Raw genomic sequence first — 18,475 nt, 5'->3', positions numbered from 1 at the left:
CCTAAGTTAGGTGTAAATATTCAGAAATGAATAGGAACCAGTTTAGAGTCAATAACCAAAGGACAGCACTAAACAAAAACTTCTGCAGTATCCCTGTATAGATTTTCAGTATTGTAAAATTTTAAAAAATGACCTAGAAATCTCCTACATAATGAAATGTTGACTTAATGAAGGAGCAAGAGGCAAAAAGTAATAGAAAGACTAATGTTCAAGCTCTGTCCCAATACTAGCTGTAGGAACATGGGCATGTCAATAAAATTGATTCAGTTTTTTTTTTCCAGTAAAGTACAGTTAATTGCTACCTTACCCAAGGACTGACAGGAAAATAAATGCAATTTTTGATGGTCTATCTGCTTATTCAGAATGAAAGGTTATCAATGAGTGATTAGCACATATATGTTGTGAAAATAGACTCCATAAATATTATTGTAATTTCTTCCCAAATGGTCATTAAAACTGTGAGGAGAGAAAAGTACAAATATACAAATGAACCTTTAAATTAATAAAATTGAGAAAACATTGTAGCAGTTTGATATGGTTATGAATTCCAAAAATAGTTATTGAATTATGTTTGTAATCTGATCTGTACCTGGGACTGATTGAGTTATGATTAGGGCTTTAATTGGGCCACATCATTAGGGCATTAAGCCCCTGCCCCTTGGTGGGTGGGGATTCACAGATAAAAGGCATGGCAAAGGAGATGTGGGTTTCTGATGTTGGAGTTTTGATAGTGGAATTTGATGCTGAAGACTTAAGCTGGAGCTCTGGGGAAAGAGACAGAGCCATTCACCTGATAGTCTACAGTTGACCTTGTAGAGAGAGGCAAAGCCTAGAGAGTCTTATTGTCTATAGCTGACCTTGTGGAGGAAACAGAGGAGCTGAGTCCAGAGGAACCCAGAAAGCCTGAACCCTCACAGACGTCAGCAGCCATCTTGCTCCAACATGCAGAAATAGACTTTGGTGAGGGAAGTAACTTATGCTTTATGGCCAGGTAACTGTAAGCTCCTACCCCAAATAAATACCCTTTATAATGCCCAGCAGGTTTCTGGTATTTTGCATCAGCACCCCTTTGGCTTACTATTACAAACATGTTTCAAAATATTTGAGGGGAATGACTGATAATTAAACACTTAGTGGATGAGGTTGGACTAAGAAGGAGTTTCCAAGCATTCAACTCAGCACAAACCCAAGATTCACATCATCAAATAGATATAAGCTAAGGAGAGGAATGAAGATATTTTTGTCTCTCCCACCATAATATTGACTCAGTGTCTTTAAGGTTTGTACCAAAGAAAGAACTGGTGACCTTACTACTTAATTCATGATGTACTTCAGCCAGTAATAGTTACTGCCTAATAAGTCCCAAGTAATATGTGAGATGCTAGAGATATAAGGGTGAAAAATTCAATATGCTTCTAGCCCTTGTGGAGTTTACATTCTAATAGACTTACCTGGAAAGAGCAAGGACTGAGAACTGCTGCTGTCGCCTTTGGGAAGATCTTGCACAACAGAGAAAAATACTTTAGGGAAACTAGGGAGAACCTTATAGTAATGTATTAGAGTATTTGGAAAGGTGTAATTCCCATAAATGTAAAACAACCTTAGATTTTGGTAGTGTTGAGAACAGACTGAGAGAAGCTTGGCAGTAATGATCCTTACTTATTGGATTCAGACCACCAGGCATGGAATTGAAAGATGCTACTATTTAGAAGCATGGACATGATACCATGTGAAAATCTCTTCAAAATGGGGACTTATACTGGGAGCTGTTTATATTAATTTGCCATTCATATATAGATTTTCCAAAAGAAGACAACAAAGAAATAAATAGATAGCAGACTAAGTTTTATCTGCTGAAACTGACTGGTTATAATCATCAAAAATTGAGGTGGATATTCAGATATTACCTTGCTTGAGATGCTTATAGGAAAAAAAAAAACACCACACAACACTTTATACATGGACTCCATGACTAATATCACAGAAGCAGAGGGAGGGAAGAAGGAAACAATGCAAAGTAGCAAAAAGTAGACCCAGGAAAAGCCTTCTTTGGATGTGTTCTGTGTCTACTACAAGATCAAATGAGAACATCAACAAAAAGTTTGGCATCCTCAAGAAATTCCAAAGAATATTCATTTGAAAAAAGCCAAATAGTGTTACTTAAAGAATGGAACATTGACAACCTAATTCTGAATTAATTTTTGTCTTACTAAAATGTCGAGGCCTATTGTAAAGTTATTGAAAAATAATTTTAAGAGAGGCAGGGAAATTGCATTTGAATAAGATCCTAGATGATTTTTTCACGAAATTCAATTGGCCAGAGCCACAGAACTATAGGAAAATGAAAAAATAAGTAACAAGTTAAAGCCAATATTAATTCAGTTAGGACAAACAGATAATGGTTATAAAAAATATCTGCTATATTATTTAAATTGACCAGAGCACGGAACAATCTATGGAGATTTTTTCCAATTTATAACTGACATTAGGATAACCTAAAGAGATAGTGCATTGATCTTAGTTGTAAAAAATAGAGAAACTCCTAAAAAAGAAAAGCAAATAAATAAATACAGCAGCAAATTACCTTAATGATACTATTAAAAACAAACTTATTGCAGGAAAGAAAGAATAATTGTATAAAAGAAAAACCATTAAAAATGCATTAAATTAATAAGTCAAAGTAAAAAACCTAACATCAACTTGACAGGTTCAAAATAAGCTTTCGATAACATTCAAAACTGGTCCATTCCTGATGTAATTTTTGATAGAACATAGTAATTATTGTAATCCCAGGGTCAACAATATAATTGCTGCTTATATGATGATATTAATGTTTATTTTTTAAATTGACAAATTTTACTATATACTTATTGTTTATATATATTCATGAATGAATGTTATACTTTAATAAAAATTTCATTTAAAAAAGGAATCCAAATTGGAAAGGAAGAAGTAAAACTTTCCCTATTTTCAGATGACATCATCTTATGTAGAGAAAATCTTGAAAATTCCGTAACAGAGTTACTGGAACTAACATGAATTTAGCAAAATGATGGGATGCAAAATCAACACCTTAAAATCAGTATGGTTTATTACACAAGCAATGAACAACTGAAAGAAGAAATCCAGGGGAAAAAAAAATCCATTTATAATAGCCACTTTAACAAAAATCAAATGTGTAGGAATGATTCTAACAAGAATGTACAGGACATGAACATAGGTAACTACAAAACATTGATAAGAGAAATCAAAGAAGATCTAAATAAATGGAAGGCCATTCCTCTGTCATAGATTAGAAGACAAAATGTCATTAAATATGAATTCTACTCAGAGTGATATACAGATTCAACAAAATCCTAATAACTTTCCTAGGGAAAATGGAAAAACCAATTTTCTAATTTATAGGAAGGGAAAAGGCCCTGAATAGGCAAAACCATCTTGAAAAGGAAAAATGAGGTTGGAAGACTCACACTTCGCTCTGTTACCACTTATTATAATACAAAACAACAGCATTTGATACAGCATGGTATTGGCACAAGGACAGACATTTAGAATAATGGAATAGACTTGAGAAGTTAGAAATCAACTGTTATATTTATGACCACGTTATTTTTTTTCCAAGGAAGGTACGATCACTGAGTTTGGAAAGAATGGTCCTTAAACAAACGGTGCTTAGAAAACTGGATCTCCATTTGCAAAGGAATGAAAGAGGACAACCTACCTCATACCATATACAAAAATAAACTCATAATGGGTCAAAGATCTATATGTAAGGGCCAGAATTATCAAACTTCTAGAATACAAAAGCATCTTCAGGACCTTATAGGCAAGATATTCTTAAACTACACCAAAGCACAAGCAACAAAAGAAAAAATTGATAGATGGAAGCTCATTGAAATTAAAAACTTCTGTGCCTCAAAAGATTTTATCATGAAAGTAAAACAACAACCTACACAATGGGAGAAAATTTTTGGAAATCATATATCAAATAAAGGTTTACTATCCAGAATAAATGAAGAAATCCTTCAACTTAACAGCAAAAAGCCAAACAACCCAATTTAAAAATGGCCAAATGAATAGACATTTCTCCAAAGAACATGTAAAAATGGCCAAAAAGCACATGAAAAATTACTCAACTCAACATCATTAGCCAGAAGAGAAATGCAAATCAAAACCACAATGGGATACCACTTCACCCACTAGTATGGCTATTATAAAAACAACAACAACAACAAGAGAAAATTATAAACAGGTGTTGCAGAGGATGTGGGAAATAGGAAAATTCATTCATTGCTGGAGGCAATGTAAAATGGTGCAGCTGCTTTGATAGACAGTTTGATGATTCCTCAGAAAGTCAAGTATAGAATTACCATATGACCCAGCAATCGTACTTCTAGGTGTATACCCCAAATAATTGAAAGTAGGGATTCAAACAGACATTTACACATTATTCACAATTGCTGAAAGATGGAAGCAACCCAAGTATCCATCAACCAATGAACGGATAAATACGGCATAGATTCCATAAAGAAGAATGGAGTCCTGATACATTCAACACCATAGATGAGCCTTGAAGACATTTTGTTGAGTGAAATAAGACATAAAAAAAGGATACATATTGTATGATCTCAGTGGTTTGAAATAATCAGAATAAGCAAACTCATAGAGTCAGAATCTAGAATATAAGTTACCAGGGGATAGGTTAGGGATGGGGGATGGAAAATTAAGGCTTAAAATGTACAGGGTTCCTATTTGGAATTATGGAAATGCTTTGTTAGTGGATGGTAGTGATCTTAGCACAACACTGTGAACATAATCAACAGCACTGAAATATATATGTGAAAGTAGTTAAAGGGAAAATGTTAGGCTATATGTTATTGGTAATAGAATAAATTTTTTAAAAAAATCCATGAAACTGCACTACACAAATAGTGAACGCTAAGTTGAACCATGGACTATTGTTAATAGTACAGTAATAAAAATGTGTTTTCATCAGTTTTAATAAATGTAGCATACCAATGTAAGGTGTTAATAATAGGGTATTACAAGGGAATCCTATATTTTGCATCACTGTTCTGTAAACCCATTTGTTCTGTAATAAAAATAAAATAGATTTAGAAACTCTATGCCTTAAGATCCTAGTATAGTACACTAGGGGTGGTGGTGCCCAACTGCATTTTTCAAATATCTAATTGATTCTTATGACTTATGGTATTTTTCCAAATTTGCATTAAGAACCTTTCTACTATTATCTGTTTAGATTCATCCCCATACCACTGATTACATTCATTATTATAAATAATTAAATTGGCTATATATAATATCTAAAGTGGCTATATATTTAAAAATAAAAATAATTGCTTCTCTCCAAAAATTGATTTTTCTCAATTCTAATTTTTTTTGGAAGGGAATTCACTCAGAGTATATCTGTATTAAATAACATTTATTTTATTATATATATAAGCTTTTAGATTACAAACAAAATTACAAAGTAGTTTATATTTAATGACCTTTATAAAAATAAAGGTATGATAGAAGATACATATATTTATGTATTACATATATTCATGGTTTTTTTATTTTCATTTCCAGGGTACAAGTTGAATTCTATATGAATGAAAACACTTTTAAAGAGAGACTAAAGTTATTTTTCATTAAAAACCAGAGATCAAGTAAGTCATTCATTTCATTCCCCTACTATGTTTTGTGCATATATTTTTCTCAAAATATTTCAGTTGTGCAATAATTTTGCTAAATACCTTTTGTATACAGGCAATAATCTTGTCTGCCAGAAAACTATATGTTACATCTGGTGATGTTAACTACTCCTGAGAAGTTTTAATTCTCCAAATCCTATATCATTAAGTAGACTTCTGAGAGGACTATCTAGGTTATTTAAAAATTCAGGAAAATAATTTAACTGAGCGTTTCCCACGTTTTAACTATGAGGGACACCTAAAGTTTCTTAAAATGTAGAGGGCCTTGGTGACTGTGGTTGACCTAAAGGAGAATGAAATTGACTGATTTAGTTGGGGGAAGAATTCATTGTTTCCCAATCATGTCAAATAGTAAGAAACATCTAGCATGTTCTGAAATGTACAGATTCCCACATCCTTCTCTGGAGATTTGGAATCAAGAAGTTTAAGGTGGGACTCAGTGTAAGCACTCCAATGAGTCTTACCAATAGACAAATTTGGGAAACACTGAAACCTCAGGAGGACATGAAATTGGCATAGTCAGTACCTTTCTAATCTTGTTCAATAGTGAAGTGTCAATGACACTTGTTGCCTTCCCATAAAACCACATAATTTTTAAATGAATAGACGTAATAGGCTAATATACAGCTTTTCCCATGATTATTACTTAAAATGTCAACAAATAATGGAGACATTATTTGATTTAGAGTTTGAGTTCTGTCAATTTTGACCCCTGAATTTCTTTGGGATGATCTAAATTCAGTTGTGTCCGTAGCATTCAAAGAGTAAAGCTTGACTCATAAGGTATACAAATACAATAGGAAATCTTTCAATATTTAGGGTACACTAGTCAGAGATTCTCAGTGGCAGATTAGCCTCATGGTTAAGGCTGTGAACAACTAATGCATTTCTAAGCTGGATGTTTAGAATTCCCAAGGAAGCCCCAACAACAGATATTACCTAAAATGCCTACATCATCTGAATAGAAGTTTTCCTCAATTTCAATCATAACAATACAAGCCAGAAAAGATGGATGAATCATTTGACTATTTCACTAGCAGCAGCTTTGACTTAGCAGTCATTTGAAGGGACCAGTTTCTTTGTAACCCAGGGCAATTTCATTAATAACTTTAAAGAATTTACAAACATGCAAACCCATAAAAAAAATACCCTAGCATTTTGATAGGAAAACTTAGGAAAAAATTGCACAATTACTAAATATTAACCTTTTCCTGTTAAGAAACATTACGTCATAAACATTACATACAACAGAGAAAAAAAAAGTGATGACTCATTTCCAGTTATATTAAGTAGTAATTATAGGAATTTTATTCATAATTCACAAGTCAGATACCACCTGATATTTGCAGGAAAAATAATGCTTCTGTTAATAATACTTTGAACATATTTTGGCTTTATCTTAATTGCTTCTCCTCCTAATCATTAAGTATTACAGAGTACATAGTTTAGAAAATAACATGTATAATGGCCTTGATTCCCACAAATATTTTAAAAATTTTTTTGGTGTCTAATGTACTTTGAAAAATGAGATTCAATGAACTCAGAGTGTCACTGACAGAGAGCACAATGTGTCCATGTGTGTGTGTATTTGTACATTTCCCAGCATATGCTAGCATGATTTCTCTGTATCCAAGTCTACAAGGTGCTCTGACAGTACACAATTGATAGATAACTTATCCTGTGAAGTTATAGAGTTAAAATTCTTAGCTACCTAAAGTTATTCTAGATATCATGGAAATATAAAATGCAAAATGCTTAAAATTCTAAGCATATTTTATGCAGTCTTGATTGGACATAAATTGTGATTTCCTAGTGCCCAAACCTAGAGTTACTCTCAGTGTATAATTTATCATTTGCAGTATGTACATTCTGTCAAACTCACTTTTTCTTTCAATATTCAGCTAATTAAAATTCAGCTATCTAGAACTTAGGAGCATTTTGACAATTATGATATTATAGTTCTTAAATACAATTTAAGTCCTGTATTTTAAGTGGAAATTTTTGACAAATATTTTTAGTCTTTTGTGAACTTAGTTCAAATGGAAGTCAAACTTTTGTTGTTTTTTAAAGGTCTACGAATACGCCTGTTCAATTTTTCTCTCAAATTATTAAGCTGCTTATTATACATAATCCGAGTGCTTCTAGAAAATCCTTCTCAAGGAAATGAATGGTAAGGTATCTTTGTTTGACCTTCAACATTCTTTTGTTTACTTTGAATTTTATTACTATTTAAATTACTGTATAGAATTCATTTTTTCAAGGCCATTTTAGCTTTTTGTCACACATGAAATTGATTTGACTTTCAGGTAAAATATGAGTTTAATCCCAGGAATTTATTTATAAATATCTCTTTATTTTAAAGTGTTTTTTTATTAATCCAAGGCTAATATTGGACACAAACCCATAAATATTTTTATTGCATATCAAAGTTTGGTTTAAAAGTGAAGTCGTAATACACTGGAAGGGCTTTCTGTTTTTTATTTATATACCCTCCCAATTAGTTTACGCTATGCCAGCTCTGTATGCATATTCAGTTATACTCAAATTGTTACTCTTGAATGGAATTACTCCAGCATATATTGAAATGCATGACTATGTCAGGTCTCAGTCTATTTTGTGTAGTTCTTTTACTTGTATGAGTCAAATGACACATTTTTAGTTCATTATCATTGTGCTTTTACCAAATCACATTTCTATACATTTGTGGACTTTTCTTTTAAGTCTCCAGCCTTTGCTGGAAGCAGTAGAGAAGGGAACTAGGTGTGTAATAGCTTGAATAAATTTTACCTCATCACAATCTTAGGCCCTTGCCCAGGCTACTAAATTTACAATAATTTGGAATGTAGAAAACTTGAATTTGATGACTAAATTCTGTACATTTTTTTTCACATGGATGGTTGACATAAGAATATTTTTTTTAAACTTAAAAATATCAAAATTAATTGGAAGTTGAGATCAGAATATGTATTAAATTAATTGATTGTTTTTTGGCTGATTTAGATAGTGAAAATAATTCCACATTTATTAAAGTGTTTGAAGATAAGTTAAAGTTTTACAGTGTAATAATTTTTAATTATATATAAAATTATTTAATAAACTATAATTGTAGATATTTAACTATTTCTTTACTTAATAGTTAGCATGTGCTATTTACTTTATTAGGAGTGAAGATAATAAAGATGAAAAGAAGCATTTGCTATGCTCCAGGGAATTTTCCGCCTATAAGAAAGTTGCATATTTTGTGTTTCTTGCTATTTTCTGATATTGGATTAATTGTTTTATGTCAGGAGTTCTTAACCTTTTTTGTTCCACAAACCCCTTTGCCAGTCAGGAGAAAACCATGAACCCCTTACTAAGTCTACACTATACTGTGGAATAAATATAAAACACCTGCACCAACATGTCCCCACAAGAATAATGTTTTTTTGACTTTCAATTCAAGCTCATGTACTCATGGTTAAGAACCCTGTTTATGTATATTTTTTACTTCAATGTAACCTTAATCTTATCATTCACACCTCCCATATGATGAAGCTGAGTTTTTCTCTTATTTGCATTTCTCTGCCTTGAGACCCTCAGGTCTAAACTTGTTAATGCCTTTTATCACTATGTAACTAAGTGATCACAGGAAGCCAATGCTTTCCCAAACTCCCCTTGCATATTCAACTCTTCTTCTTGGATGCCTAAGCAGCATTATAAACTTAACATGTTCAAGACCCAATGTCCCAGTTGGCTTCTTCTGTGCTATTCTCCATCCCAAATAAATGACCACTTCATCCATCCTCCAAATTCTGTTGTATTTACAGTCCTCCTCAACTATACCCTTACATTTACTCAGGTCAAATGCTTCAGAGTCATTCTTTTTTTCTTTTTTTTGTCTTTATTTATTTTTTTAATATTACATTAAAAAAATATGAGGTCCCCATATACCCCCACCCCTCTCACCCCACTCCTTCCCCCATAACAACAACCTCCTCCATCATCATGAGACATTCATTGTACTTGGTGAATACATCTCTGAGCACCACTGCACCTCATGGTCAATGGTCCACACCAAAGCCCACACTCTCCAACAGTCCACCCAGTGGGCCATGGGAGGACATACAATGTCCAGTAACTGTCCCTGCAGCACCACCCAGGGCAACTCCAACCCCCAAAAATGCCCCCACATCACATCTCTTCCTCCCACTCCCTACCCTCAGCAGCCACCATGGTCACTTTCTCCACACCAATGTCACATTTTCTTTGGTTACTAATCACAGTAGTTCATGAATGGAATATCAGTAAGTCCACTCTAATCCATACTCTATTCCTCCATCCTGTGGACCTTAGATTGGTTGTGTCCACTCCACATCAATGTCAAGAGTGGGGCTTAGATTCCAGGTGGATGCTGGATGCAATTCTCCTGCTTTCAGTCATAGGCACTCTTGGCTCCCTGGTGTGGTGGTTGACCTTCTTCACCTCCACGTTAGCTAAGTGGGGTAAGTCCAATAAACTAGAGTGTAGGACTTGAAAGTCTGTTGAGGCTCTGGGCCTGGCTATCATATGGTCAGTCCAGAGATTAAGGTCCCCTGAGTATACACTAAACCCCAGCACCAACTACAGATCTGTTAAAAATAACAGGAGAGGGTTGTGGACAAAGATCACATCTGAGTCCAGCTCCATCACACAGAAACACAAACTCCAAAGTTGGGCCAACTGACATGGCACTGAACTCCATCTGCCATGACCAGAGAACTTGTGGGTCTCTGCAGCCCTCAGAAGAACCAATACCTGGGGTTGTATCTACTTTATCTGTCTCTGGCACTCTGCTGAGGTGTGCATAAGGGCAACCCCTCTGATAACCTCCTAGCTGTTTTTGGAGACTCATAGCCATATAAACTCATTTGTCCTTTCCATTTCTCCCTTTTATTTAGGTCAAAAAGCATTTTTTAACGCCTGGTATTATATGTAGACTGAGATATTCTGCTGGTCCGAGTTGACCCTTTTATTCAAGGTCATTTTCTATTTACATCATCAGCTTCTACTTGGTAGTAATCCCTCTGCACCAGGGAGGCTCTTCCCCTGGAGTTATGTCTCATGCTGGGGGGGGGGGGAGGCAACACATTTACATGCTAAGTTTGGCTTTGAGATTGGTCACATGAGCAACACGGAGGCTCTCAGGAGGTAACTCTTAGGCACCCTGCAGCTCTAGGCTTTGTTCTTATTTCAGGTGCACAGGCTTACGAGTATAGTCATTAGGATCAAGGGCCCATTGTTGGACCATCCTTCATTTTGGGTCTTTGCTGTTGCACTTGGGGGGTTGTTACTGTTCCTTTAAGGACTGTGATAGAGCTCCCCTGGCTAGGATCTCAGCCCTCCCTCAGTTGTTGTTTTTAATTGTAACCACTATGAAAATATCCAAACATTTTCATGTACCCTGGATATATGCCCTGGAGAACTCCCTGCCAACCATGTGTGCCCTGTCAGTAACATCCCACACCAGTATTACTCCCCTGCAATTGTTGAACCTCTCTGTGATCCAAAACTTCTTAAAAAATGAAGCCCAATATATTGCCAGGTTATATATTAATAATATATTATATTATATATATATATAATATATATTAATAATCCATTAATAATAAAATGGAATATAGTGATGAGTTTAAAGGTTAATATAGAATACATATTAATTTAGAAAAATTTAAGGTAAAAATAAATTGTGGTATCAAAAAATTTAAACATGTAAAAGGTTTGTTTTTTATGTTTTGCCTTCTATCATTGTAATAAGTGTTGCCCTGTATACAAATTGGCAAGGCAACTTCTTCCGTCTTTTCCTCAGTGTCTACATCCTTTCTTTTTCTTTTCTTTTTTCTCTAATTATTAAGCTTATCTTCAGAAAAGTTTTAGATCACAGTAATTCATATATACAATATACAGTCCTCCCACATATCCAACATAAAACCCTTTTCCCTTCCACAGCAATAATCTTTTTATATGTTCATACTATATTTACTGAAACTGATGTACAGATATTGAGACAATATCTTTCAAACAAGGTAACATTTGGGTTTACATTGTGGTTTATATTTTAGACTATACAATTTTCTAAATTTTTAGTTATCTTATGTTTTACATTATGATTTACATTTTACCTATCAGCCCCTATATATTTTTGTGTAATTTAACTTGTCTTATATCCATCCTTGCATAATCATGTGGAACACTTCTATTGCCCACACAGTTACATTGGTTCCATCTATTCAATACCTCTTTCCCCCTCCCCTCAGGGTCCAAAGTGACAGTCAATCTTCATTGCTTGAAGGGCTGTGTTCAGAGATACTTGCAACAGGGTTGAGGGCTTGACATGCTCAACTGCCTTAATGCATTGGAAGCCACCATTTCTCTCAAGAGATACAATTCCCTCTATTTGAGAACATCCCTAGGAGTACTCCCTAGGATACAGGTATACCTTCATTCTCATTACATGGGTCTCTGTCCAATTATATAACCCACTATGGCAAAATGAACACTCACACATGCCCTAGAAGTCTGTCCTGCATCAGATTATCCTCTTTAAGCATCTTAAACAGGTAACCTTCCTTATTATATTTTTGAAAAAGTTTTCTCAGCATTATACTCTCAACCAAATACCTGACAATCTCCTATGTTCATATGTTCCCCCACCCTCCCCCAAATTTCTTGGGCAATAATCCCCATCCTCCCATCCCTAGCCCCCCTAAAGCCCACAAAGTCCCACCCAAAGTTAACCCTATGCCCCCATTTTATCCCTTCCTTGTACAAATACTTACCTCCAGCTTATCATAGATTCATAGATTTCATCCATGTAGGTGTCAGCTTGCATCCTTCCTGTATCCCCCAATTTCCTTTAAGCCTATCATGCAATCTCTAACTCTCTGAGGCAGCTTGGTTTACTTATTTCATATCATTGAGGTCATGTAGCATTTGTCCTTCAATGCCTGGGTTGCTTCACTCAACATAAGGTTCTCAAGATTCATCTATGTTATCATTTGTGTTAGTAGTGTATTTGTTCTTAAAGCTGAGTAGTATTCCATTGTATGTATATACCACATTTTATTTATCCATTCATCTGTTGATGGGCATTTGGGTTGATTCCAACTTTTGGCAATAGTGAATAATGCTGCTATGAACATTGGTGTGCATATATCGGTTTGTGTCCTTGTTTTCAGTTCTACTGGGTATATACCCAGCAGTGGAAGTCCTGGGTCATATGGCAAATCTGTAGCTAGTTTTTTGAGAAACTGCCTAACTGTTCTCCAGAATGGCTGGATCCTTCTGCATTCCCACAAGCAGTGGATGAGTGTTCCCATTCCTCCACATCCTCTCCAGCATTTTTAGTCTTCTGTTTTTATCATAGCTGCCAATCTTATGGGAGTAAGATGGTATCTCATTGTAGTTTTGATTTGCATTTCCCTAATAGCTAGAGATTTGGAGCATTTTTTCATGTGCTTTTTGGCCATTTGTGTTTCTTCCTTGGAGAAGTGTCTGTTTAAATCTTTTCCCTATTTTTTAAATAGGTTGTTTGTCTTTTTATTTTTGAGATATAGGAGTTCTCTGTATATGCAGGTTGTAAGTCTCCTTTCAGATATATGGTTACCAAATATTTTCTCCCATTGTGTAGGCTCTCTTTTCACTTTCTTGACAAATTCCTTTGAGGTGCAGAAGACTTTAATTTTGAAGAAGTCCCATTTATCTATTTGTTCTTTTGCTGCTCATGCTTTTGGTGTGAAGTTCATGAAGCCATTTCCTATTATAAGGTCATGTTGATGCTTCCCTACACTGCTTTCCAAAGTCTTTACAGTCTTGGCTCTTATATGCAGGTCTTTGATCCTTCTTGAGTTGATTTTTGTATAAGGTGTGAGATGGTCATCCTCTTTCATTCTTTTACATATGAATATCCAGTTCTCCAGGCACCATTTGTTGACTAGGCCTTTCTCTCCCAGTCGAGAGGGTTTGGTGGCTTAATTGAATATTATATGCCTATATATATGAGGATCTGTATCAGAACTCTCAATTCGGTTCCATTGGTCTGTGTGTCTCTCCTTGTGCCAATACCATGCTGTTTTCACTACTGTAGCTTTGTAGTATGTTCTGAAGTCAGGTAGTGTGATTCCTCCAATTTCATTTTTCTTTTTCAATATGTCTTTGGCTATTCAAGGCCTCTTTCCTTTCCAAATAAATTTTATAGCTAATTTTTATAGTTCATTAAAGAATGCTGTGTTGATTTTTATTGGGGTTGCATTGAATGTGTAGATCAGTTTTGGTAGGATAGACATCTTAATATTTAGTCTTCCTATCCATGAACAGGGAATATTCTTCCATTTATTTAGGTCTTTGATTTCCTTGAACAGTGTTGTGTCGTTCTTTGTGTATAAGTTCTTTACTTCTTTAGTTAAATTTATTCCTAGGTATTTGATTTTTTTATTTACTACTGTAAATGGTATTTGTTTCTTGATTTCCTCCTGAGCTTGCTCATTATTGGTGTACAGAAATGCTACTGATTTTTGCGCATCGATCTTATAACTTGCCACTTTAGTAAACTCATTTGTGAGTTCTAGAAGCTTTGTTATAGACCTCTCAGGGTTTTCTATGTATAGGATCATGTCATCTGCAAATAATGAAATTTTGACTTCTTCCTTTCCAATCTGAATACCTTTTATATCTGGTTCTTGCCTCAGTGCTCAAGCAAGTACTTCTAAGACAATGTTAAATAGAAGAGGTGATAGTGGACATCCTTGTCTTGTTCCTGATCTTAGAGGGAAAGATTTTTTGATTTCACCTTTGTAAACAAAGTTGACTGTGGGTTTTTCATATATACTCTTTATCATGTTCAGAAAATTTCTTTGTATTCTAATCTTTTGCAGTGCTTTTATCAAGAAAGGGTGCTGTATTTTGTCAAGTGCTTTTTCTGCATTTATAAATATAATCATATGTGTTTTTCCCTTCATCTGTTTATATGGTGTATTACATTGATTGATTTTCTTATGTTGAACCATCCTTGTGTACCTGGAATGAATCCCACTTGGTCACGGTGTATAATTCGTTTAATGTGTCATTGAATACTGTTGGTAAATATTTTGTTGGGGATTTTTGCATCTAGGTTCATTAGAGAAATTAGTCTGTAATTTTCCTTGCTTGTGGTATCTTTGTTCGGTTTTCGTACTAGGGTATTGTTGGAATCATAGAATGAGTTAAGTCATGTTCCTTCTGTTTCGATTTTTTGGAAGATTTTCAGCAAGATTGGAATTAGTTATTTTCGGAATATTTTGTAGAATTCACCTCTGAAGCCATCTGGCCCAGGGCTCTTCTTAGTGGGAGGTTTTTAATGACTGATTCTATCTCTTTACTTGTGATTGTTTTGTTGAGATTGTCAATTTCTTCTTTCATCAATATAGGCTGCTTATGTGTTTCTAGGAATTTGTCTATTTCCTGTGAATTGTTTTTTTGTTGGAATATAGTTTTTCAAAGTATCCTCTTATGATAGTCTTTATTTCTGTGGGGTCAGTGGTGATATCTCCTTTCTCATTTCTTATTTTGTGTATTTGATCATCTCTCTTTTTTTTCTTTGTTTGTCTAGGTAAGGGTTTGTCAATTTTATTGATCTTCTCAAAGAACCAGCTCTTGGTTTTGTTTATCTTTTCAAGTGCTTACTTATTTTCTATTTCATTTAGTTCTGCTCTTATCTTTGTTATTTCTTTCTTTCTTTCTTCTTCCTGTGGGGTTACTTTGTTGTTTTTTTACTAATTCCTCCAAATTTGCAGTTTGTTCTTCAATTTTGCTCTTTCTTCTTTTTTGATGTATGAATTTATGACTATAAATTTCCCTCTCAGTATTGCTTTTGTTGCATCCCATAAGTTTTGGTATGTTGTGTTATCATTTTCATTAGTTTCAAGGTAGTTATTAATTTGTTTTGAGATTTCCTCTTTGACCCACTGTTTTTCTAAGAGTGTGCTGTTTAATTTCCATATCTTGGTGTGAAATCTGGGCCTCTGGCCTTTGCAGATTTCCAGCTTCTCTCTGCTGTGGTCAGAGATATTATTTTGTATAATTTCTGAATTCATTTTGTATGATTATTTTGTATGATTTCTGAATTTATTGAGCCTTTCTTTGTGGCCTAGCATATGGTCTATCTTGGAGAATGATCCATGTGCACTTGAGAAAAAGGTATATCCTGCTGTATTTGGGTATAATGATCTGTATATGCCGATTACGTCCAGCTCCTCTAATATACTTACTGTTCAGGGTTTTTGTTTCTTTTTTTTTTTTTAATTAATTAATTAATTTATTTCTCTCCCCCTTCTCCCCCACCCTGGTTGTCTGTTCTCTGTGTCTATTTGCTGTGTCTTCTTCTTTGTCTGTTTCTGTTGTTGTCAGCAGCATGGGAATCTGTGTTTCTTTTTGTTGCGTCATCTTGCTGTGTCAGCTCTCCATGTGTGCTGCACCATTCCTGGGCAGGCTGCACTTTCTTTCGCACTGGGCGGCTCTCCTTATGGGGTGTACTCCTTGCACATGGGCAGCATGGGAATCTGTTTCTTTTTGTTGCATCATCTTGCTGTGTCTATTTGCTGTGTCTTCTTCTTTGTCTGTTTCTGTTGTTGTCAGCAGCACTGGGAATCTGTGTTTCTTTTTGTTGCATCACGTTGTTGTGTCAGCTCTCCCTGTGTGCAGTGCCATTCTTGGGCAGGCTGCACTTTCTTTTGCAACGGGCCGGCTCTCCTTATGGGGTGTACTCCTTGCACATGGAGCTCCCTTACACGGGGGATACCCCTGCGTGGCACAGCACTCCTTGCGCACATCAACACTGCACATGGACCAGCTCCACACGGGTCCAGGAGGCCTGGGGTTTGAACCATGGACCTCCCATGTGGTAGACGGACACCCTAACCACTGTGCCACATCCGCCGCCTTGTTTCTTTATTGATTCTCTTTTGAGATATTCTGTTCAAAGTTGATAGTGGTGTATTAAAGTCCCCCACTATAACTGTAGAGGCATCTATTCTTTCACTTAGTTTTTCCAGTGTTTGCCTCACATATTTGGAGGTGCCCTTGTTAAGAGCATAAATATATATGATTGTTCATTCTTCTTGAAAGATTATCCCTTTCACTAATATGTAGTATCTATCTTTGTCCCTCACAATTGTTTTGCATTTAAAGTCTATTTTGTCTGATATTAATATAGCTACTCCTGCCTTTTTTGGTTATTGTTTGCTTATAAGATTGTTTTCTAGCCATTCACTTTCAACCTCCTTGAATCCCTGGGTCTAAAATGTGTTTCCTGTAGACAGGATATAGATGGGTCATATTTCCTTATCCAATTTTCCAGTCTGAATCTTTTGACAGGTGAGTTTAATCCATTGACATTGAGTGTTATTATTTTCAAGGAATTATTTATGTTAGCAATATTTTCTTTGGACTTGTGTTTGTCATAATTTGTTTGTTTTTTCCTTCTCTTTGTGTCTTTTTTTGTTGCTCTTACACTGTCCTCTGTCTCTGCCTCTTCTGTTTTTTTTCTTTTTTCCTGCAGAACTCCCTTCAGTATTTCTTGAAGGGCAGGGTTCTTGTTGGCATACTTTTTAAATTTCTGTTTATCTGTGAATATTTTGAAGTCTCCATCATTTTTGAATGCTAGCTTAGCTGGGTAGAGTATGCTTGGTTGAAAATTTTTTTCTTTTAGTACCTTGACTATATCATACCACTGCCTTCTTGCCTCCATGGTTCCAGATGAGAAATCAGCACTTAATCTTATGGAGCCTCCCTTGTATGTGATGGTTCTCTTTTCTCTTGTTGCTTTTAGAATTTTCTCTTTGTCTTGAGCATTGGGTAATTTGACAAGTATATATCTTGGAGTCGGCCTGTTGAGATTTATGTTTTTTGGGGTGCGTTGGGCTTCCTGGACATGTGCATTCATTTCCCTCAGTAGATTTGGGAAGTTTTTAGCCATTATTTCCTCCAACACCCATTCTGTGTCCTTTCCCTTCTCTTCTCCTTCTGGGATGTCTATAATATGTATGCTTGTGCATTTTGCATTTTCATTCATGTCCCTAAGTCCTAGCTGGATTTTTTCCATCTTTTTATCAATCAGTTCTACTATCTGTTTGCTTTCAGGTAAATGTACTGTCTTCCACGTCGCTAATTCTCTCCTTTGCCTCTTCTAATCTGCTGCTATTTGCTGAGAGTGTATTTTTGATTTCTTGAACTGTGATGTTCATCACCATCATATCTGTTATCCTTTTGCATATATCTGCAATTTCCTCTCCAAGTGTTTTATTAATATTGCTAATCTCTTCCTTTACTTCATTGAGTTGGTCTCTAATATATGTTTTGAGATCTTTAATTATTTGTCTGAAGTTCTGCTCCCCTTCCTGGTCTTTAGTTTGTTCATTGGATCCAGCCATGCTTTCCTGATTATTGGTTTGGTTTGTAGTTTTTTGTTGCTGTCTGGTCATCATTTTATCTTGATGGGTTTAATCAGTTCCTTAGCTTCTTTGTCTAGTCTTGGGGGTTAATTAGTAGTTGTTCGTGCATAAGTGTTACGTCTTCTCTTTGTCACCTTGTTCTTTTTATTCTATTTTTTGTTGCTGGCTAAGTTCACTTTGAAGGAAAATATTAGGGCCAGGGAGAGCAAAATGAGTAAGGAAAGAAAATGTATAAAGTAGTATTGGTAATAAATGTTAACAGAGCAACAATGTGAGACCTAGGAGAATGGATATTAGACTCATGTAAGTTGTCTAGAG

General features: G+C 35.1%; 1 protein-coding gene across 14 annotated transcripts in view; it reads left to right on the top strand.

The window, feature by feature from the left end:
- KCNT2 (potassium sodium-activated channel subfamily T member 2) overlaps positions 1 to 18,475 on the top strand; it is a 452,321-nt gene that overhangs the window by 98,697 nt on the left and 335,149 nt on the right. For 10 of the 14 annotated variants that reach the window (XM_058274897.2, XM_058274894.2, XM_058274895.1 and 7 more), the window contains 2 exons: positions 5,593 to 5,672; positions 7,788 to 7,887. The exons of the other annotated variants lie outside the window; for them this stretch is intronic. In XM_058274897.2, coding sequence (XP_058130880.1) covers positions 5,593 to 5,672; positions 7,788 to 7,887 — 180 coding nt within the window. The remainder of the gene's footprint in view (positions 1 to 5,592; positions 5,673 to 7,787; positions 7,888 to 18,475) is intronic. 14 annotated transcript variants of the gene reach the window in all.

The sequence above is a fragment of the Dasypus novemcinctus genome, chromosome 13, assembly GCF_030445035.2.
Source record: "Dasypus novemcinctus isolate mDasNov1 chromosome 13, mDasNov1.1.hap2, whole genome shotgun sequence".
In the NCBI taxonomy this organism is placed as follows: domain Eukaryota; kingdom Metazoa; phylum Chordata; class Mammalia; order Cingulata; family Dasypodidae; genus Dasypus; species Dasypus novemcinctus.
The sequence above is the reverse complement of the archived record's forward strand: the minus strand, read 5'-3'. Positions and strand labels throughout refer to the sequence as shown.